The sequence below is a fragment of the Ambystoma mexicanum genome, chromosome 1p (genome assembly GCF_040938575.1).
Source record: "Ambystoma mexicanum isolate Mex_15411 chromosome 1p, UKY_AmexF1_1, whole genome shotgun sequence".
Classification (NCBI taxonomy): Eukaryota; Metazoa; Chordata; class Amphibia; order Caudata; family Ambystomatidae; genus Ambystoma; species Ambystoma mexicanum.
Genome location: NC_090921.1, coordinates 102,423,336 through 102,447,766, shown reverse-complemented (window position 1 = coordinate 102,447,766; position 24,431 = coordinate 102,423,336). Strand labels below are relative to the sequence as shown.

Sequence of the window (24,431 nt, the reverse complement as noted above, 5' to 3'; positions counted from 1 at the left end):
GAATTTTCCCATTGGATTGAATTGAGGTTACAAATATTTTAGGAGGGAGAAAGTAAAAATGAGCAACATTTTTGATGAAAAAATCGTGAGTCTTCTGCCCATATCAGGATGGTTGGCATGTATACTTGTAGGAGTTGGCACAGTGGTGCTGGGGTATGCATGAGTGTCTTAGATGAATAACCTTGTTTTCAAGGCTTTGCGGAAGACATAGTGAGAGGGTTAATTCCTGAGAGAGGGTGGCAGGGTTCCATTGTTTAGAGGCAATGAAAGGGAAACTTGCACCACCCGCCTTGGTACGCTTAACCCTGGGGGTTTATTAGACATTACCGGTTGAATGTGGCAAGTCACTTGAATGTGGCAAGTCACAAGGCTTGTGCTATTGGTACCATTGTTCTGAGGGATGTCACGCCCTAAAGAAAGTATTGGCTAGTTGCCCTTTAATAAAGTTGGTGATTTTTTGGTGAACGTTCTCCCTCCTGAAATAACTATTTCCCCAATGCATTCCTATGGGAACGTTTTAGTCTCCCGATTTCTCTGATGAAATCTCCCTGCCAGGCATACATGCCAACCCTTCCGAAATACATGTAGACCCAATGCGTTCCTATGGGGAAATGTACGTCTCCAGATTTCCCTGTGAAGATTTCCCTTCCAGGTGTGTCTGAATGTTGCACAGCACCATAGCTCTCAACCATGTGTGTCGCAAAGGCGGGTGAAATCACCTGATTTTGTTTTTGGCGGGTGAGACGCCCATTGGAATGAACGGGTGTGCAGGAGGCTTGGCGGGTGAGTCAGCCCTTTACAAAGCAGGTGACACCCACCAAAAGCGTGTGACTTGAGAGCTATGATGTTGCCATGTATGCCCAGGTGCATCTGAATGTTGGCATTTATCAGGTGTAGGTGTCATCCTCGTTTGGAAATGGTTATCTGAGGGTGAATGGTTAGGTGAAGGTTTTATACCTCCTGGGGAGTGGTATAATATTAGGGTGACCAGACGTCCCGGGAGGTTTTTCATTTTAGAAACACCATCCGGGGTTTGCATGGTTGGGTGGCTACGGTAATTAAAATTGTGGTTTTATAACAAACACTTTCAGAATTGTGAATGATTGTACAGCAAGCCATGTAATAGCAATTAGAGAAAACGCTTGTTTTGAATTAACATATCAAGATTCACAGGCAAAACTGCACAAATTAGATCATATACAGTTTATGGAAAGGAGAAGTGCTGGAAATATGATTGGGTGGTGGTTGTGGGGGGCCTGTTGGGAGAGGGGCGGTTGTGGGGGCCTGTGGGGAGAGGGGCTGTAATTGATGGGCTATGATGGGGTAGTCCCTCTTTTATGTTGTTGGACGTCCTGGTTTTTCGTTTTGGAAATCTGGTCACTCTATGTAATATATAAAAATGGAAAAGGTTTACTATTGGCTGAGACTGTCCTCAAAAGTAACGGTGACTAGGAAGAGTAGGACTAGGAGTAACGAGGATTACAGATAACTAATTAAGGTATTTAAAACAAAGTGGCCATCTTGGTTCGGGCTTTAGCGAAGACTAGTAAATGCGGTGCAAATCAACTTCAAATGTTGAATTCCCGCATTGAAATTGGTAATATGTTAACTTCTTTCCAGTAGGTATTTAAAAAATATGTTTTATCTATACATATTTTAGAGACATGTATGGTAATAATTTCCCACACGTTTTGTTTGTAGTCCTTCCATTGTAGTAAGAATGCGGTTATCCTTCATTTAAAGTATCTTTAGACTTTAGATGGGCCCTTCATGCCCCTCTCAAAGATGGCGCCTGCAGCGGCCGCCCGGTTCATCAGGAACCCGCCGCCGCGCTCCATTTCCAAACCCATGCCCGGCTTGGGGATTTCCTGTCCAGCAGCAGCAGCACTTCCGGGTCTTGTGTGGAGCAGCGGCGGCGTCACTCCAGGTCTGCCTTTGCAGCGCAGCGCGGGACTGGGCGAAGGCCGGAAGCTGCGGTTCCTTCTCCTGCGGCGGCCGGAGGCGTGAGTGAGAGGCTGGGGCGCAGTTCCACGAGATTCAGGTAGGCAAAAGCCTGGGCGCCTTGCACCAGCATCCTTCGACCCAACCCCCCATCGAGCCTTTGTGCATCCTCTGGAGCGATCACGGTCTGTTTCCTCTGTTCATGTTTACGCTCTGACGCTTATAATTTTTTTTTTTTTTGCGTATTGTAATGTAGTTATCACGCCTGCAGAATGATATGATAGTTTGATAAGATAGTTTATTTATATAGCGCCTATACACAATGTGTTTCAAAGCGCTTCAAGGAGGGAGGGGACATAGGAAAAATACAGTTACATTCAGCAAAAGTCCTTGAAACAATACAGAATGTGAAAATAACTAGCATTATAGGCCTGTCGACATTTCTGATAGTGCAAGTGCATAGAACAAGTAAGGCAAGAGGTGATGGAAAGGAAGGAAAACAGAGCAAGCAGTAACATTACTAAGTCTGATGACAATTTACGCAGTGCAGGTGGTAACAAGAGGCGTGGTGGGAGGGGGGCAAGTACACGGAGGGGGGAAGGAGAACAAGACACGCTACTGAGCAAAAAGTCAGTGACAAATTGAAAAGTGGGGGAGGGGGAGAACAAAAAGGGGGGGCAGACAAGCTGCTATCAAGAGTCACGGAACAGATGATAGGAGTAAGTGCTAGGAGGCGGAAGTCTAAGAGGGGGGAGAAGGAGGGAAGTTGAAGAGGATGGAAATGAGGAGGGGGGTGGAGCGCAGAGCAAGAGGGGGGGCAAGCAGGGTGAGGGCACACAGATACTCACGGGGGGCAAACAGAATCTCAGGGGGGCAAACAGACACTCACGGGGGGCACACAGATACTCACGGGGGCAGGGGGGGCACAGATACTCACAGGGGGGCAGGGGGGCACACAGATACTCACGGGGGGCAGGGGGCACATAGATACTCACGGGGGGCAGGGGGGCCCACAGTCACGGGGGGCAGGAGGGGCACACAGATACTAACAGGGGGGCACATAGATAGTCACGGGGGGGGCAGGGGGGCACACAGATAGTCACGGGGGGGCCAGGGGGGAACACAAATACTCAGGGGGGCAGGAGGTGGGCACACAGATACGCAGGGGGGGCACACAGATACTAACAGGGGGGGCACATAGATAGTCACAGGGGGCAGGGGGGCACACAGATACTCACGGGGGGGCAGGGGGGACACAAATACTCACGGGGGCAGGAGGGGGGCACACAGATACGCAGGGGGGCACACAGACACTAACAGGGGGGGCACAGTCACGGGGGCAGGGGGGGCAAACAAATAGGCAGGAGGGGCACATAGATACTCACGGGGGGGGACAAATACTCACAGGGGTCAATCTCTGGAAAGCCAAAGGCTTGCAGACTCCTTATGGATAGCTAGTCGAATCGCTTCTATGAAAGGGGGGGGAACTTGCCATCTTCAGTGCCGCAGACTTGGAGGTCCGACATTCTTTAAGATTACGGGGAGATAGATGCCTTTGTAAAGGTAAGGGAATGAGCTGACAAATTTGCTCACCCTGAATGTCTCGAATTTGTGTGGTTGCATGGTGCTCTGGCATCAGTAAGAAGTTGGGTTGCAGTAGGACGTGGTCTAGCTTTTCCAGGACTCTTAACTGTCTGTACACAAGGGTTATGATTGCTGTCAATGGTCAATTGGGGTATCCCTTTCATTTTGACCCTTTATCGGAAAATTACTTCCCCCTTGGTCTGGTGCCTTATAGTTTACATGGCTGCTTCCAATACGTAACCAGAACAGGCCTGGGAGTTAAAAGCTGTTGTCCTCATAGATTGGAATTGATGAAGAAATAAGATGCCTTCCAATCCTCAAAGATGGAGAATATTTCTCAAACTGCTTTACATTTCTTGAATGTGGTCTGCTAAAATGGATTCACCGCCTATCTGGATAAGAACCTCCTCAACATGCAGGCTCATTTGAATAGCCTGGTCTCTTCAACTGCCTACTATATTAGGCTTCTAGCACAGCTTCGGCCATACATCTCAAGTCAGCTGTGAGACCATACCGAGAGCAATTATAGGGCCAAAATTTGACTACTGCAGTAGCTTGTTTGTGGGTATCACCAAATCTGACTGTGCCAGATTGCAAACAATTGAAGTCATAGTGATAATTGTCCTCAACAAGGGGATCATTTGTCGGAGGCCAGACGCAGTTTGCACTGGTTGCCTATTGACGCAAGAATTGATTTCTGCCTCTTATTGATCACTCATAAATGCTTGGCTGGTGTACTCCCTTTTATAAGTCCAGTACAAGGACTCTTGGGTCCAACAACTGTGCTCTCCCTCCAGTTCTCAGGGAAATGGGATCCACTGCCATGTTTAGAAAAAACTAAACCTGGTTGTTTAGGTGATGTTGCCTAGATACCATGCGGTTTATTATTTTTTTTGCTTTCCCCCTGCATTGTTAGTTTACCCTATTATGTTTTGTCTGTTTTATGTTGTCCGCTCCCATAAGCCTCTGGGTCATTTGGTGCGCTTAGTAAAGTGTGCTCTGTGGAGGTGGAAAAAATGGTAGGGGTGAGTGTCATTTTATGCCCGACTAGACGCTTACAACTTGACATTATCCCGCTAAAACCTTTTCTTGATGTTTTATTGTAAGATCATTTGTTACATATACTTGGAATACTTCACTGCAGCTTTTGGCCCCAACTTTTCATTGTGGTGGAGTTTAAATTAATTGTGTTTTGGCTCTTCAGCAATTCTTCCAGTCGCAGTGTGCTTTAGTTGGATCACATTTGCACTCTGATCATTTCACTCTTAATGAGTACAAAATATTATGCTTTAGTTGCTTTGTTTTGGGGGAAGAGACTCGTGCCCAACTTTGTAGCTAGAATATCCCCAATTGCCCAAAGTCCCTGGAAGGGCTTATTATATGGGTGAATGTGTTGACAATTATTCATTAAGTGGATTGCATCCATCCTGAACTGCCAGTGGCTGGAAGGGACTTTCCAACATGAGAACTGTGATCAGCAAGGTATGGATATCCATTCTGTCATGGCTTCCTCTGCCTCTTTGATTCAGGGGTGAACACCCTCCGTCTGAAATAAGACTAAATGTCTGGTACTTGTTCTATTGGACCTGGGTGTCCTATCTTGCTTATCTGCCTTTTTTGATTTAATTTTTTTTTCTTCCCAGGCCCCCTTTTTTATTTTTAATTGTTGCATTTACAGTTTACAACAAACAGACCTTTGAATGGACATGCCAGGACCCTGTTCCTTTAAGAATGGATGCTAAATCCCTGACAAGTCAAACCCCAACTTTGCCAAGTATTCCTGTGCATGCGTTGGTGTGTTTGGCAGTGGCTGTTGTAGTTGGTAGTGTAGGTTTGAAGTCTGGGGAGAGACTTTTTTTTTGTTTTTTTTAATTTATTTTTTGTTTTTTTAGTAGTTTGCGTGGGACTAGTATGGGCTTTGTTGGTGCTTTCCATTGATTTTCCTTTAATGACACTCTTGCACGGCCTTAAGGCCAAAACAAGTGCGGTCGCTAAGTGTGGGAGCTGTCTCGCTGTTCCTGCTGAGATTTCTGCTCGAGTTTTGCGAGGCGTTTCCCATGCTGTGGTCAGCTGACCACTGCTGTTTGTGGTCTTGGTTGTGGATTGGCTAAAGCCGGTAGGCGGTGACTTTTGAAATTCACCACCTTCTTTTGAACTCATACAAGGGACATGGCATTGATCCGTTGTTTATTTGTTTTTCTTGACCTAGAGTTTCCCGCCCTGCCTCCTCCTAAGGAAATAGTTATATTCACTGGACTAGTGCGACCGTTCAAGTGCGATCACAGCTGTCTCGCTGGATTGGAGTGGGGAGCTGCCTTTTGTTTCTTACAAACAGGATATTAATTGCTCAACAGAGACCCACGAAACAAAGCAAGTGGCGTTCGTATTTAATCCGACCCTTGGTTCTAGATGAAGAGTATATTTAATATCCATAGCCGGTGCTCCCGGTCATAACATTTGCAAAGCATTGCGCTAAAAGAGGTTATTTTCTCATTTCACTGTATTTGATATGTTTAACAGCCATTTTATCACCTCATTGCATAAGCATACAGTTGCAATGGTTAAATTAAAAACGGGCATGCCCGGATATAAACAATGCAAACGATCTGTATGGCAAAAGAAAGACTACGTTGACTAGGTTAACTAGAGAAAAGAAAACTCTAAATTACAGCATAGCCTCTCTTTATCTGTGGACATCCGAGCATTTTATCCCAATGAGGAAAAGCGGACAACTGATGCCACAATGATTGAAAAACGCTCAAACCACACACTAGAGCTTAACGCCAAGACAGATGTATGTCAAATCAATAACGATGTTAATATAACGCCTGATAAATCAATGCGTCCTGACAATGAAATAAGTGCCAGGGCGGAGTCACAGATATGACATTAGAATCAGTCTGTATATCCGGAGACTTTTGTCCATCACAACTGGGTATAACAAAGATTGTTATACAGCTTCTAGTCGGGTTTTGAAATCACCTGCCAATTGTTCTGTACAGGCACATCACTTAGGGGAGCATACTGCAAAATGACAATAACTGGTAGAGTTGATGAGGAAGCGATATGCTTCATGAATACAAGCAACCCTCAGATAAGTGAATCGCAAGAAGTACAATATATATGTTCAAACACAGGTGACCTAATACAATTTGAATGCATCGCCCATTAAGCCACTTACACTTGAGGGAAGAAAAGCTGTTAAAGCTGGAGAGCCTGATTTATCTCGCTCTCCAGCCTTATTTGATCAATCATTCTCAGGGGAATCCAACAAGTCTATCTTTTGTAGCCCCTACCTCAAGAAAAATCACATTCAATGAACCAAATACAGAATATCCTCCTCCTAATTGTGATCATCTGGACAACACATTGACCAATCAAAGTTCATTTCCAGAGGTGCCATATATTGGGTGCTATGAATACTGCTTTATTCTCACTAGCAAAATTGTACGAAACCTTGAGTGGAAAAAGTTAACGAGCAAAATGATTTGAGTACCCTATCAACGGAATTGAAAAATCAATCCGTTATGGGACAAGTACAAAAGCTTATCAATGCATTGTTGAATACACAAAGCACAAAGATTGGTGTCAAACAATCCAGCACAGATGTCGTTCATGCAGGTATCCAAACTGAGATACACCAGGAAGGCCCTTTAAATCTTGACATAACAAATCCTATAGATACAAAGATCAAAAAGAATTTGGATGTACACGAGTCAGGGGGGGAAAATGAGAATGTCCACGAGGTGGACACACTGCAAATTGAGAGTGGGGAAAAGCAGAAGGGCACACATGTACTCCTATCAGGCAAAACACTGATGAGATAATGACTTGAGGACAAAGCCATAAAATCACAAAACCCCTTCAATATATTTGCGAGTTCCCATTACATACAGAAAGATACATTACAAGGCACAGTTACGAGAAAAACCACAACACAGCAAGCTAAAAGCATAAAAGGCACAAGAGTCCAATTTGCCAAGGAAATTAATAAGAATAGCCCCAGAAGTGCATGTAGCAAAAATATCTACAAATAACAATAGGGAAGTGACGATTCCTATCCAACCAGCTCCAATAAACCGTTGAATGGTTTGGCTGTCTTATCTAAATCTTGGGCCAGCGTCCCGGTTAGTGGCTCATTACCACAGCCCAGGTGCAAGGCAATCTGGCCACAGGTATAGTAAATCCCATACATATCTCAATACCTCAATTGAGGGATGAAATCAGAACATCTATAGAGCCGTATAAAACAATGAATCAAGATGTATGCAACTCCAAAATAAATACATCTAACAATGTCAAAACAGGGACACAACCTCGGATGCATCATATACCACTCATATAGACCTATTGTTGAAGGGAGCAGAGATCTGCCAAACAGCATCTCACAGGGTCACCACAATAACTTTGAATCAGAAGAGAATAGCTCAGAGGCAACTCAAATCTCTTCAGCTATACCTAGTCATGACCAAGCTAAAGGTCCAGTCACGACCACCAAAAGGGATTTGTATAGAAATCGCCATCGCCTGATAATTAAATGCAGACCATATCCGCACCAGAGTTTCGATTTAAATTGAACAAGTATTTTAAATTCCAGCTCCTCAGGATCTATCATCGACTGACATTGGCCTGGTAGAGTTCTTGCATGAGAAAAAAACTAGGCATGGCAAGGATGTACATTCAATTGGGAATTAACGAACTAATCCACATCTTAGATGAGCTGCTATTAGATCGTAGTTTGAGCCACACCCTGATCATGGGTGATCTAAATTTGCATATACTACCAAGTACTAAAGGAAGTAGACCTATGGAAGAGTACAGATGGATTAAAATCATGTCGGGGAGAGGATTTATCATGATAAATTCCAGGTTCAAAGCACCCCTCACACAACATGGCAAAGGGGTAACCAACATGCGGTACTAGATTACATGTATGCTGATGCTGCGCTTGTGAATAAAATTGTTACATGGAATACTAAATCATCTATCATGAGTGACCACTACCAAATACGTTTGATTTGGAAGTGGTCCAGTCCCAAAGATGAGCATGAGATAAATAACATGGCCGGTTTATCGGTGAACAGTGCAAACAATCGCATGAGATGGTCAGAAGCCAAACTTTATGAATATAATGCAACACTACGACAACAAATAGAAATTTATGTCCCGGCTATGCAGGTTTATAAAATAAATGGGCATGAGAGAAAGCAAATCAAAAGTTATCATGCATTTGACGAAGCGGTCAAAGAAAGAAAAGCTAGCCCGCGCAAAAATATACGTGAATGGAAACGCATACCCCTGCATATTAAACAGTCAATAGTTGGACAATAAATGCAAGGATATAAAAACTGCCATAAATCACAACGCTGCCTCCAATACTAGAATGATTGAGAAGCCATGTGGAGGCAAATCCCGATGAAATCAGGAGGAATATGGGCCCTTCTTAACACACCTTCGACAGAACCAATTGATTCGTCAAATAAATCCTATTGCCGAGTCTGCATGGCAGTCCCACTATTATGTATACCATCTCCATTTCCTCAATCTATACCTAGTGTGAACTTCCCAGACCAGGTTCTTAAAATGGAATTTGACATAGTGGATATACAGTACTACATCTCTAAGTTAAATCTGTCAAGAGCCACGGGCCCTGATGGTTTGCATAATATGCTCAAGTCCAACCCCGAAGCCTGGGGACAAATCTTGTACACTATATTTATGAACATCATGACAACGGGACAAATTCCATTGTCCTGGAAAGTCAATTATATTGCCTATATTCAAGAAGGGTGATCAGTCTGATCCAAAAGCTTACAGGCCGATTGCCCTTCACGACTGTCCTGGCAAGGTGTTTGCAAGGTTGATCCTGGCTGAATTAAATAAATGGTTGAATGATAGACAACTCAGAGAACCCCAGCAGACGGGCTTTATACAAGGTTTAGCTACATCTATAAACCTTTTCACAATAAATGCAATCCTACAACAAGAGCGAATGCAAACAACCACTTTATGTGGCTTTTGTTGACTTTAGGTCAGTATTTGATCTTGTGCCTCGTGAAAATGCTGTTGAAAAACAATTGATGGATCAAGGATGTCTGTGGCATATATTAAAGTGGATAGTGCAATTACATTCCGATACCACCATCCAAATAAAACTACGGAATGATGGTTTACTATCTACTCCCATTCGAACGGCCCATGGGCTAAAGCAGGGCTGTTTGTTGCTCTATACTATTTAACTTGCATTCTTACCGATGCGCCCAAATTACAAGATATCACCATTAACTGGCTTTTGTACGCCGATGATATGTTACTCATATCAAAAACACCAAATGGACTAAGGAAATCTTTAGAAGCATATGCAGAAACAAGCATAAATGTAAATAAGACCCAGGTGATACAATTTGGTACCACCAGGCAGAAGGGTAAACATCACAAATGGCAGATACAAGAAATAGATATACTTACTGTTAATTCCTAGATCTAGTAGTTGTATGTGGTGTTCTATTGCAACAAAGAGTAAAGTATTTTCATCACTACTTTAAAGAACACACTGATCTAACCGAAGATCAGTTATGGTCTAAACTATTTCATACACACTGCATATCTCAAATATGCAGTGACTAACTATCTGAACTGCTTAAAACTGAAAGATCAAAAATAACACACCAAATCCTTAATGATTCATCTTGACAAATCTGACTGAATGTATTGGGATATATATTGATGACTGATTTGGCGATATGTTCTGTTTATGACAAATGCATATCTAAATCAAAATACCCAATCTCTGTATCTGTATAATGATAAATTTATTGTTTTAATGTGTAAATGTAATAATGATATGCATGTTTGTGAAAGGAGAAAAATTGTGTCATCGTTATGACAAAGGAAATGTGTTATTTTTAATTTTTGTATTGTATGTTGAAAGGTCGGAATTTTTTTGACTATACCAACATTAAAAAAAAATGGTGGAAGGGGGCTGTTGCAAAGCTGAAACTGCAAATGCTATTAATTGGCATAATCGCTGGCTGGACCAACTAATTGTCCCTCTGCCCTCGATTCTTTCTGATAGTCCTTGCTGGCTGTCCTGTCCTTTACTCAACTATTTCATCCTCCCATCAGATCCATTAATTCTAACCAGATTCTTTGATTTTCGTGTTATCTGTCTCTTCTTGTTTCGCCCCTCCATGCTTCTCTTCTTTGTCTCTTTCTTCATCACAGTGGAGTAAGTCGGGGTGGACATGAAGCAAGAGAAGGATAAAAAGAATAATTAAATGCAGCATGGGGTGTTTGTAAAGAGGGGCAGGATGAATTTTATGGTGTCCCTGGATTCTCTGTAGGCTGACCATCCAAGAGGCGCAGTCACTGAAGTGAACACCATACCGAGATTGAGCTTGGCAGATCATAGAAACCATGGCCCCGATTCATAGAATGATCTGCGCTGAAAATAGAGTCCCTGTTCGTTGATTCATGGAACACAATGCTCAGGGCTTACCCGGGACCTGCGAGGAATCCGTGCCGGTCCAACATGTCACTGCAACACCACGAACGCATTGCGCTAAACTCCAAGTGAAAGGGCAGCCGGGGCTGCGCAGCCACCTGAAAAGGGCTGGAACACGTGAAAACATGGGCATTGGGAGGGACGTTCCAGTCAATCGCACCATCCATACATGCGCAAAACCACCGTATTAATGGAATTGAACAGGGATCGCCAGCACTCCATCAATGTTCAGGTTGTGTAATGCAAAGGGCATCTTCAGTCTATGCCTACTATCCTGGCAGCACCCATGATACATCTTCAGGATGTCTCCCTGCACCGGGCCCTGGAAGCTGTGAAGCATGGCAACACTTTGCTCATTGGTCAGTAGGAATGGTCATGCACATGCATGCATGTTGTACACTGACAAATAGACACTCAACAAATGACAACATTCTCACCTCTGCAGGGGACAGTGCCTACCCTCTGAGCGCATACATGACGATACGCAACCCCAGCACACCTGCCCAGGTAAGATACAACACTGCCCATATTGCAACTCGGGGCATAGTGAAGTGCACATTCAGAGTGCTGAAGTCACGTTTCCGATCCCTTCACGGCTCTGGTGGTGTGTTGCTACAGGCACCACCAGTAGTCTGCAGGATCATTGTTGCAGCATGTGTCCTGCACAGTGTTGCAACACGGCGTGGCATCCCGGGGGACATGGTGATGGCACCCACAGGCCCGTTGCTTGCGTATGGCTGGAGAGGCTGCACGTACGTGCAATCATTTCACCTAAACTCCCTTCCCTGTGGAGTGCACATGACCCCCGCTACATCCCAGGTGCCATTCAATGATAATGTGCCAATCCACTGTGGCCACAAAACCACCCTGAGAGTGCCCCTTGTGCTAAATTGTGGGCATCCCTTAGAACTAAAAGATCTTTCGTGTGTTTACAAATGAAACACATTGACGAGTGAGTATGCCACTACCACCATGGCATATCATCAATTAAATCACCTCTAAACCATCCCATTTGTAATGGAAAACGATAATTATATAGTGGTATGTTATGGTGTAAAAGTTGTGTTTCAAGTCCAGTGTTTCAAAGAGCTCAAGGATGGATGGAACAAGGCGATAAAGAACAGCTGTTCAGAGCCCTTGAAATTCTCAGCCGATAAGTCTGTACAGGCAGAGTAAGTGCATATTATCCAATCAACAGTAGGGGGAACAGTGAAGAGGTCTGACGATTCTACAGTTTTACCAAGTGCATGGAGTGACCACAAGGGGAACAGACGGACAATCTGCAGGCATGGTGCAATCAGATAAAGTGCACAGATGTTTACAGGGGAGTGGTCATTGGAGGGTGGAACAAGCTCTGGGGGGGTCTAAGTGCATCCAGTAGTTTGTTTGGGCTAAACGGCTTTTCATCTGGAATGACCAGAAGCACCTGATGGCAGTGGAAACTGTTAATTGTATGACCGGGGCAACACTAAGAAAGGCACACCTGTGTTTGCAACGGCAGGAATACGTCCACACATGGGGCATGTGCTGGGGGAAGAAAGACTTCTTTCAAGCTTTTGAGCTGGCATTAGTGACACAAACTGTGGCATGTGTTGCCAATGTGCGGTTGAAGGGGAAGCGTTGTTTCAGATGACTGATATTTAGTGGAGCTGATATGTTGCATCAAATTCAAGAATTAACAAGCAAGGGATGGCCTGAAGTTCAGTGAGGGGTGATTTTCATGGTTATTGGCAGTTTAGAAATGAGATCCCGTATGGTGGGATACTGAGGGGCCTTACCCAATACCAAACAGAATTGGCAGGGTCTGCTTCGTTCAAATCCTCCTTGAAGGTCATTCTCATTTGACAGCAACATCAAGTTATTCAAGAATTAAGCTGACCAGCTTTGGACTGAAAATAGTGAGGTGGTGTGTTGCTCAAGTGCTTTTGGGGTACAATTTGTGTGGGCTCTACAGTCTAAGTCCCACTACCTTACATAGCTTTTCCACACCTGAAAGCATCTGGTCATATCTCACCCATAAGTCAACTAGGGGTACTTCCTAAGCACCCCCTGTGTGCACTAAGGTGATTAGATCTGTTGGTTTTTGGGGTAGACAGCTAACATTTATTATTGGCTTCTCCAGGCATGCGTAGTATGTGGCCCCACGGGGCCCGGCTAGATGGTATACATGCTGGCCCTTGGAGAACACACAGGAAAGAAAGACACACCAGTGTAGTAATAAAGCCTTTATTAAATGTGTAGTGTTTATATTTGTGTCTGGGAGAAACCATCCATCCCACTCGTTGGGCTGGATAGAATGTATAGAAAAAGGAACTATAGAAAATAACTCCCCTGCCCAAGAATGGTCTGGGCAGGCGAGAGAAGACTCATGAAGGATAAAAAAAAAAGTTGAGAAAAAGAGGGGAAGGAGAGACTTTCCTTGGCGGTCGCTGCCTTGAGTGGCACCCTGGGGCCTTAAACTCCGGAAAGCACCGGGCGGCGCAAGGGGAGCCTTGCTGGGGCCAGACTGGATGGGCCCCAGAGATATTTATGGCGCGTGGCGGTTGCTGCTTGGCCCCATCAAGAACAGCCCGTCCAGGACTGCATGTGGGGGTGGGTTCAGCCCCAACCGGGCTGCCTGCCTGTGCCCCCCAGAGGCTCGCCTTGAGGCCAGTGAGGTGGGCCGATCATTGAAAAAAAATCCTTCCGGGCTGCATATGTCAGGGGCAGCCCGGGAGGTAATGCAGAGCTCTCAGCGGAAGCCCACTCCACCTGGGAGGGTGGAGCAGTGAGGTAAGCACCGGTGGGGGCTTCTGCGGCCTACTCGGTTAATGAGGAGGTGGTGGGGAAGTCCTTGGCCACGCTGGATGAAGAAGGCCACAATGCATTGCTGAGGGTGGCGGGCCAGGAGGACATGAACGAGTAGTAAGAGAAATGTGGTAAGTAAAGGAAAAGGGTCAAAGTAGATTCCGGGCCTGGGAAGATCAGATGGGGGGGGGGGGGTGATGAATGAATGGGAGGGGGGAGGAAGAAGTGTGTTGGAAGAGAAGGACCTCCGTCTTGTTTTGCTCTGTCACTGCCGCCGTTTCGAGGAGGTCCTAGAAACTTGGTATTCTGCTAACGCTGTCTCCTCGGCACCCTCATACCAAATTTCGTACTCTTGGCATTCCCAGGTCTGAAGTGAGACGAGTGCTCCAGGACCGGAGTAAACACAGTTACCGTGTTGCCCTGCCGTGGCAACGTCCTTTGCAAGTCTGCTGCATTTGTGACCCTCTTGCCATTGAAGCCTGCTGCAGTGAAACTGGGTCGATTTCATCAACCCGGAGCGGAGAAATCGCCATGGTCCTGTTGAGGAATCATCGCTGTATCTCAGGAACTAAAAGGTGCTGGGATGTCCTTTTTGCCGCATACGAACTTGCAAGTGAAGTGGACTGACCTGCCGAAGTTTGGGTCTGCTTGCTTGGGGGACCGGTGAGTACTCAATGCTCCCAGTGCAAGGGCACACATTTATGCCTGAATGGCCCCTGAGGGCCCCTCTCCTTTCCACTCCACACTTTCCCGAACTCTCAAACAGCATCTGCCTTCAAGTGGAGTTTCTTCTTGAATAGTGGGAACTTGTTCTGCATCGCCTCATCCACCTTACCGAGCTGCTGGAGACCCCTGAAGAGACCCCATAATGCCCTTTGGAACAACCGCGTGCACTGGCATCGCATGTACTATTCAGCACAAGGCTCCTCTCTTCTTGGGGCTTGGACTGCCTCTCAGATGTGTTCTCGATGTCCAACTGGGCCTAAAGATTATCTGCACTGCCTGTTTCCTTCCCATCTAGGTTGTCGACATATTTCGTGCATTTAACCCTTTGGACCCCAATCGTCTTGTATATACATTGTATTGATAGTGTTGTATTACTTAGTGTTACTGTGATTCTTTGCTATGATCTGTTACAAAGGCCTTGTAATAAATGAGTCTATTTTTAATAGAACACCTGTCTGGAGTAATTTGTAAGTGTCCTTGCTCTGCGTGCTCATTGAGGTCCTTCAGTCACCCTCACCCCTCCCGAGACTTAGTCTTGACCGCCTGCCATAGCTTCCTTGATTGGTCTGGCTTGTCCAGAGGTTACCCTGTTCCAAGAAACTAGGCTGGCCTTTTGAACCTCTGCCCCTCAGGTCAGAGTTCAGAAATCCATCTCAACAAGTGTAAGGCGGGGGAGTATCTGGGAATGTTCTCAGCAGTGCGTCCCATAGTTGTGCACGTACCTTATTAAAGGACACGCCATCATGCATATCGTTCCCCAGAGTTACTTCCAGGAACCCCGCCTTCGCCCACACGGAGTCTGCCTGATCACCCTCTGCTGTTACTAAGAGGCTCTTAATGTGGTATTTTCTGTGCCCCCGAAAGTGGTTGGCGGGCATTAAGATTCTTATCTATCAGTGCCCAAAGCACATAGTGGGGCTTTTCTGCCCTTTTATGAATGAGTGGTATTTGCAATTTTGACCTTAGGCTTTCCTTACGTTCACTGCTTTCTTTCCTTACCTTTGCTGATTTCTTTTTGGATAATACTGTCCTCCCTAACCAGCTCCTCAGTCTCCCCTACCACCCTGCTTCCTTGGTCACCTGTGGTGTGGCCCACTGTACTTGCGGTAGTGATGCCCATCCCTCACCCTCATCAAAATCGCTCCAACTTTTCTCGTCCCTTCCTGAAGCCACAGTATCGTAACTCACTTTCTCTTTCCCTTTCTGCTTGCACTGTTTTGGTGCACTGTCTATTTGGAAAAAGAGTTCCCAGATTTCCACTCGTCTTCTGGTAATACAGAACCACTTTGTACTGGTGGCTGGCCCCCCACCAGCACCACTAAAGGTGTTTCGCACAATGTCCGCAATCGCGCCAGTTCTAGTTGAGTTGATGTTGGGCAGAGGGTGTTAGTTGGGCATAGGGGTAGGGGGGTTAATAGGTTGCAGGGGTAGTTGCCACACTTCCCCTGGCACATACTGGGTCTGCGGGAGTAGTGAGTATTATTGATTAGGCTCCTTATTCTATATTTTTTTTACTTTTTTTTTTTTTTTTTTAATTCCCCCCCCCCTTCTCCTCACCATCCCCCTCCCTGGTCGCACCTCCGTCCTTGTCTTTACTCTGCACAAGGGGTGCTTCCTCAAACATTTTCCACAGGTCTAAAACCTCTCTCCTATTTTGGAGTTTCTTCCCCTTGTATTTGGCTATTAAATGGGTAGCAACATGATCTAATGGTCCCTTATCGAAGGACCCCCCTCTTCTGGCCAGGTACAGGCTGCTCCCTCCCCCTTGAATTCTATGATCCACACATTGTATTTTTTTTTTTTTTTTTTGGTAACGGGGAGGTTTTTACAAATGAGATAACAGGCTGTCCAATCCCCATTTCGGGTCAAACTAACACAGGACTATGTATGTTTTTACTTCACCCTCTTTCAGTATTTCTCGACGATACACACAAACACAATGAACCAAACGTTTTGAAAAAACACACCCAACAAATAAACACAAAGTTCACCCTTTTTACCCCTACCCAACACTCAAACCCCTTTCATGCGTTCTCCATTCACACCAGCTGTGCCCCTCCTGGGCTGCCTTCCACAATACCAAAAACGACAGGAAAAGATGAGACTTAAAACAACTATTGTTCACTACCGAGCCTTCTCGCTCTACACTGGTCGAGATTGTGCTATCCGGCGCTAGCTTCTACCCCTTTTCAGAGCAATTTTTCTGTATCGACTCCCTTTTTATTTCTCCATATAAAAGAAAAATACAAATCCTCACATACTCGTCTCGCTCCCTCACACTCAACCATGCGTGATCCTTATTCTCTTATAATTCAGCCTCCCAACCGTATAACCTTACTTTTGCCTTATTTGTTTCTCCCTTGCAATTAGTACTCACGTGACAGTGTACTTCAAGATCCTCCGTGTATCTGTGGGGGGGCCTCCCTGTGGCGGGCTTTGCCCGGCTCTGGGGAACGGTTGTGTGTTTGCAAAGCAGGGACCCACAAGACCTGCTCTGGAGTGTATGCTTTTGTAGAACTCTGACAACCGTAGGTGGTGATGGCCCTCCATGGGAAGCCCTGGATTTTCATTGCAGGGACGGAGTATCTCGGACTATCATGCATAAGAGGTTAAAAGGGAACTGGGTTCAGTGGACCGTGGCTTAGCAGGGAGTGAGTGGAGCAGGCATGAGTCGGTCAGCAGAGATGGATGGGGCGTTGGGGTGTGAGCAGGCCACATTCCAGGATGAGCAAATTTTGTCAGTGCTCGATACTTGCTAAGGGCAACAATGAATGACTGCGTTTCCGTAAGAACAGGAGCCGTGTTGAGCTGACTGGGTGGAGGTGGCTGGCTGTGCGCTGCGCTGGGAGAGTACACATTTCAACAGATGGGCAGAGGGCCTAGAAAAAGATGGCGTTTGGGAAGACACAAAATGGAGTCCCAACTACAAGCATTAGCACAACGTTTTATACACTTATATCCAAAATGAGTAATACGAAAATGTACAGGAAGATAGCGACCCCCTTGGCTTGCACAATTTTTACCTGGTGAGGGACATACCATTTGCCTTCCTGTGGAGCATATGGACTAGTACCATTTTTCTTTTCACCGATGAAAAAATATGAGATTAGTGTTGGTTGCATGAGACAACTTGTCTCTCGCCACGAAGTATTGGTTAGTGATGACTGACTTTTAGCGAGTAATTTCTTACTTGTATAGTACTTTCGCCAATGTGCTGCACGTAAAACCTATTGACATGCAATGATCACCCAACCGAAGTTTGTACTCCTTTATTGACCTTGGAAGGATGAAGGGCTAAATTGGCTTTTCTGGGATTTGCACCTGTGATCTGCAGATCACAGCAACATGCGCTCATCAAGCTGAGCTAACTTACCAGCAGTAAGACATGGTGTGCTGTATGTATAGAATTGAGGTGGCAAGTGACTTTATGGCTGGCTTGCAACCTGTAGATTTATCGCAGAAAAGTCGAGTCGCAGCATAGGTACAATGTATAAACGAAAATCAAGCGGACTAAAGATGAGCAAACTGATTTGTGTTGCAGATTCTGTGAGGTTGATAGGGGGTTGGGTTGTGGGAAAGTGTTCCTTGAACGCTGCCCCCACCCAAGTCACTTCCTTGAATTGGAATTTTGTGAAGGTGCAACAGATATCGTGCTGCAAGGAGAGGGAGTTTAATCTCCCAGACAATGAATTGTCCATAACGGATATCTGACCGGGCAAGGGACCCTGGACCTCTTTCCATGCTCTCCACACCAGGTGTATTTCTGAACGTAGAGCAACACTGCATTTCCCCACTTTAGAAAACTGCTATACCTAGGTGCATGGATGCCCCACTGGTAGCACCTAGCCAACTTCATTGCCAGCTCTAAATCATTTTCACATGGGATGTTTATTGTACTAAGTCCTGTAAACCCACCCATGCGACAAACGTAAGCTACTGTGGATGTAGAAATTTAAGGGCAGATCTTGAGGTTCCGACTGGCAGTTGATGGTGGCCTGGTGGCACTGGCGGTCGCTTGTGAGGTGGAGGGTAACCATATTTTCCATGACTCTCACCTTGCTGTTAACCATGTATGCAGTTCTTCTGTTCTCTATATGTAGCATTCAATTTGTTGATGCCCCCCATCATGTTTGCATTTTGGCACCCTGTTGTCACTGGCCTGCAGAGATTTTGTCAGACTTTGCTGCTGGCTTTTGTCCAGTTTACATTGAGTGTAGCAGGTTCACATCACACTCTGCCCCCTCAACTTGGAAAATGTTTTCTAATCTGACATGTTGACAAATGGTTTTGATTATCATATCCTAATATTGCCTGATTTTACCAGCAATCCTCTGTGCACTTAGTCTGAAAATTAATTTAGAAATTCGCTTTTGCAAGCTGCAAAGCAGTGCCTCAACAAATAAATATGTATGATTATATATAGACCAGTGTGCACGACTGAACGGGCTGGTGTAGAAAATGAGCCTGGTCAGTGGGTATAACCTACTGGCATGGCAACTAGATTTCCTGATTTTAACTTTATTCCCCGTCTCTATATAAATGTGGCGTGCAAAGTGTTGGCGTGAGGGAGGCGAAGGTGATGCGTATGGGAGGCCAATACATCCGAGAGGTTAAGGTAGGTAGCCTTATAAAGAGGAGGGACGGGCATTAACGAATGGTGCTAAAGAAAATGCCACCACATCACCTTTGACTGAAGTTCAGTTACCCATCATGCTGCTTCGCAGTCTCGACCCACCTAGACTGTGTAATGGCACAAGGCTGTGTTAAATTGCTGCCCAACTTAATTGAAGCAACCGTGTTGACGGGAACTAATTCCATTTAGTTTCAAGCTTCTACAGTTCCTTGTCAGGCTGGCCTGTGGTATGACTATCAACAAAGCAGAGTGTCAGTTAATTAAGTGCATTGGTATCAACTTGGAATATCCATGTTTCTCAGACGTGCAGTTGCATCGCGTGCTGTAGAGTTTCCCAAATTGGTTGTATATCTTTGCTCCGACTGGAAAAATGTTAAATGTAGTTTGTAAACAAGCCTTACAATGAACATGTACTTTGGTAATCAACTTTAGGTCCATAGTTGTTGGCACCGTCTGCATCATATCACCAATCATACTGCTCAGGAATCTCCATGTTCTCACATGCAATTATACATTTCAGGATGAGTTTTTAAGAGAAAATTGTGTTGTGCATCTTTACAAGAAAACATTTAAAAATATTAAATAACAAACATTTAGTCAATGTTTCTTTTCACCTTTCTTATGGAGTCTTTCCGAAAAACGTAAACCTCCCTTAAGGTATTTCTAACAAAGGGTACCTGTGAGAAAATGAAATCCCAGTGCAACACCAGGTATATATGCTAGTTTTCTTAATAAAGTTAACCTTTTACCTGTTCACCTGCCATTGTAATAAAACTAACGACCGATTGTAATGTAAATATTCCTTGCCTTACTGTATATTATCATGGTTTTTATTGAGAGCGGACCTAGCTTCGAGAAGCAACAGAGCCCTTTACGTATACACCAATAAAGATGCATAACTGAGTACTTTTAGTGTTAACGGAACATATCATGGCAGTCAATACAGCTCCCCCGGGGGGGGGGTGGGTACAGCTGTATTGGGGTGGGGCAAACGGCATCAAGTGAGTCAAGTGACAAGATGGCCTAGGTTTTGGGAGGAGAGACTCCTTTCTGAATTGTAGGAGCGTGTCTGATGCCGGCAGGACTATGGACGAGGTTCCATAGTCTTGGGGCGTAAGCAGAGAAGGCTTGCTTTCTGGTCCTTCCCTTTTTGAAGCGACTGATTTCAAGTCTGCACTTGTCCTGCCTTCTGGTGTTGCGCTGTCCACCAGAGATGCAGAGTTTCCCTGAGGTAGCTGGGTGACTTGAGGACGTCTGCTTTGTAGATTAGATTATGCAGGAAGATTTGTGTTTACCGTGAAGGTCGATGAGGAACGGGGTGATGTGGTTGTATCTTCATAGACCCTTGACGAGGTGTGCAGGACACTTCTCTGGGGGGGGGGGCAAAAGGGAGGATACCAGGAGGCCTTTCAGGAGTGCATTGCCCCATCTAGTTGGGATAGGACCAGTGCTTGGTGGATCTAAAGCTGTCCGGAGGGAGGAAGAGCTTGATTTTTCGCAGGAGGGAGAGCTGATGCCAAGCTTTCTGAGTATTTGCAATGTGTCTTGAAGGAGAGGTGTTTGTCAATGTGGAACCCGAGGCACTTGGTCCAGTAGGTGAGCTCTGGTGTGAAGCACTCAGCTCATGGTTGATTGCTGTATATGGGTGTGGAGTAGGAATTCGATCTTGAGGGGTTGACCTTAACATATGCACTGGATATCCAAGACTGGATCAGCGAGAGGCGGGTTTTGAGCCTATGGATGTCCTTAATGCAGTCTATTTTGCGGTGTAGCTGTGTCGTCTGTGTATAGGTGGATGTTGATTTGTCTGTGTGGCTAGAAAGGCTCCATGTATAGATTGAAGATCACTTGGGAGAGGATTGAACCCTGCAGGACTCCAGAGGTAATGGGTAGCATTGGCAGTCATCTTAACAAACTGCTGGCGGTTAGCGAGGTAGGACTTGAACCAGCATATGACAAAGTTGCTGATCCCCATGCGCTGATGCAGGTTGCCCGTTAACTCCTGGTGGTCTACTGTGTCGAAAGCGGGCGAGAAGCTTGTTAGAACCAGGAAGTCCGGGTAGCCATTGTCAAGGATATTGGGTGTCTTGTTGGCCACCTGTATGATTGCTGTCTCTGTGCTGCATCTGGGTCTAAATCTGGATTGGTAGACTTGGAGGAGATGGTTGTTGATGTGCTGCTACAGCTTTCTCTGTGATCTTACCTAAGAAGGGAAGCTGGGTGATCGTTAACTAGGTTGTCGGGACCCAGTGTGTTTGTTTAGTAGAGTGAACATTTTTCCGGTTTTTAAGGCTGATGGAAAGGTGCCTTGAGTTGGGGAGCTGTTGATGATCTCCAGTTAGGGAAGGAGAGCTTCTGTGGGGAGGGTCTTGATGTCCTCTGTATATGATGTGGCCTTGAGGGCGGCCAGGGTTTCTACCAGTTCCTCTGTCAAGAGGGTCTTAAATGTTGTCCAGGGTGTTTGAGATATTGCCAGGAGGGACATGAGGTGGGTCTTTGGATGCAGAGCTGGCACCCATGTGCTGGCAAATCTTTCTGAAGTCTTGATGGCGGTGGATTTGTTGTGGTATGACAGAGTTCGGTAGTGGGTTGATGCAGTGCTTGGAAGAGGGCTCTGCTTTTGTTTTCTGCTATGGTGGTCTGATAGTTGGAGGCCTTGGCTGTGTTGATGAGTTGTCGGCAGGTTGCTCGGAGTTCCTTGAGGAGCGCCAGGTCGGAAGTGGACCTGGAGCAGTGCCAGGTTTTTTCTTGTTTCCCGGTGACTCTTTTGCTGAGGTTTAGTTCTTGCGTGTGCTGACGGTTTCGCATTGCAGGTGCGCTGTTTCAGAATCCTGTGTTGGTCGATGGAGGCTGAGGGTGACACGAGTGCTTTCAGTAGAATCGCAGTTCCTTTTGGGGTGTTTGGTACATGTAAGGTGTAGGTTGGTGAAGTCTTCTGTGCGGGCTTCCACTGGGAACTTGGAGGACCTGAAGGATGGTCTGCTGGGTATGCTTGACTGGGGTGGTGCTGGATGTTGAAAGACACAGCAAGGTGTCAGACCAGTCAAACGGGCTAGGGGAGCTGTAGTGGAGATGGCTTTCGTGTGCTGTGAGGCTGAGTGGTCGAAAGGCTGAGGAGAGCTTCCTTCATCGGTTTGGTGGCCTTGTTGCCTGAGAGGTTGAAGCCTCCTAGGAAGAGGGTGTTGGCGTATTTGCCCCAGTTCATGTTCTACCTCAACCTAACACCGGTTTATGGTCCAATGTGCATCTTTCCAGTTCTGTTCAACAGTTTGGTGTTCTAGATCTACAGCAGTGTTGAGTAATCTAAAGAGCCGTGTCCTTGGCTAGCTGAAATTTGCAACATTTAGTATTGCCCTGGTGTTCTTGGCCAGTGATTATTAAAAATAAATGTTACACATATTTGACCTGTACTTTAAAGAGAGGAGCTACAAGTACCACGACTATGTATGGCACCAGCTTGTAGGTTTGCCACACCACAAAGCCAAATAACCCTGCCAGTACCAAATATCAGAAATGTACCCATGGCAATAGTTGTCTGATGATATTTTGTTGTTGTACTCAGTTTTGGATTATTTCTTAATCATTTCTGCCACCCCCTTGCCATTTTGGTCACAAGCTCTCTGCAAGTGGCCATAGTTAGTTTTCTTGGCTATCCCCACAATATGCAAACTTGATGCATAGCTGCAATCTCTAGTGGTATCACATGAAATATTGGTTTTCGTTGTAGTTTCTGAAACTTGTGGCATCATGGCAGACAGCGATGACGAGTATGACCGCCGCCGTAGAGATAAGTTCCGCCGAGAGCGCAGTGACTATGATCGCTCGCGGGAGCGTGAGGATCGCCGCAGAGATGACTGGAATGACAGGTGAGCAGTTGCCATGCGTACCCTAATCTCAAGTAAACCTACATGGAAAGATACTTTTTGTTTTCTTGAGTGTATGCTCATGAAATGTTAGTATTGTGGCACAACTATGCACCAAGTGATGTTTGCAGCCCACCATGAGTAGTATATCTGTCAGTTTATACTTCAGGAGTTGCTGTGTCAGGCCAGTGACTAATGCAACATATACCACAAAGAGTATCTATAATATCTGGTCTGAAGAGAACATTAAAACATTTATGGTGAACAGTGTTACAGTCTCAATGTTTTAAAATTGTAATGTTCTTTACTTGCTTAAAAGTGCATCAATTGGTAATGACTACTTAATTCCTTTTTTACTCCTGGATTCCTCAAGTAGTGTACAATAATCTAACCACCATCTTATCTGGCTGCCTATATGTAAGAAATGCAGTTGGTAACACCAGACAACTTTCTTTTGTTGATGTCCTTGGTGGCAGTGGAATCACTTTTGTGTCAGCAGTCATTTTTCCTTTTTAAATCCTTCTGTGATCACTGGAGATCAGCTTTTATGAACTTGGCCTAAATCTGGTTGCACAAGTCTGCTTTAGTGGCCCCTGTTCTACCAGTGTAAACTCTTTCTTGTGTGCACTTTTAGGATTTCTCCCCTGAATAACCTGGAAAATTTTAAAGCCTACATTTTACTTTTCATGCTCGCTAGCTGTTGGAATGTTTGTTTGTGTGAGCTCAGAGTCTGAAGCCTTAGGTTAACAATTGGTCCCATTGTGATGCAGCATCTGCCATGTGTGATCAGTGACACTTAAGGTTTGTGTACCCTGCCCTCCTGATACTGTTGGATTGGGCAAGTAGTGGCTTCTAATTTTGTCGGTCTATGAGCTGCTGTAGATTTGAAAGGGGTTTGAGGTGCGTGATCTTGGACAATAGGAAGATAATCTCACTGTGTGGAATCTTTAAATTGAGGGCATTATTTGAGCATCCGTGTGTTAAATCCATGGATTTTTCCAGGACTATATCCTTGCTTCTGTGCGTTTGCTATGGCCCCTATCTCCACGTAATGGGGTACATGCATCATAGCAGTGCACATGTTTTGTGGCAGATCCTTGTGACCTGAAACTGGTCTTATTAGGCTTTCTCATTCAAGGCCACTCTGCCATAAGACTGCAGCCCCAGTAGCTGTTGATGACCGGGAAGTGCCAGAGAAGGCTTTACGTTGTCATGCTGAGTGTTCCTGAAGCTGTTGGTAAATTGAAAAGCATGGAATTGCTTAAAGACTGATTGTGTAGCAATGTTCTCTGGGATGGTCTGTTGATGAGAATATTTATAAAGCTTTTCAGTCCTTAGTATGTTAAACCTTACTGCTGCTAGTTTAGATGCTGTGTGGAGCATGCATGCAGAT

The 24,431-nt window shown here is 45.3% G+C and overlaps 1 protein-coding gene across 1 annotated transcript in view; it reads left to right on the top strand.

Moving 5' to 3' along the window:
• Positions 1-1,839: 1,839 nt before the first annotated feature.
• The window catches only part of SRRT (serrate, RNA effector molecule), a 413,786-nt gene continuing 391,194 nt past the window's right edge, over positions 1,840-24,431 (top strand). Inside the window, exons 1-2 of the mRNA XM_069644249.1 lie at positions 1,840-2,041; positions 22,903-23,041. Of these exons, the coding sequence (XP_069500350.1) occupies positions 22,923-23,041 (119 nt within the window). The 5' untranslated portion in view covers positions 1,840-2,041; positions 22,903-22,922. The remainder of the gene's footprint in view (positions 2,042-22,902; positions 23,042-24,431) is intronic.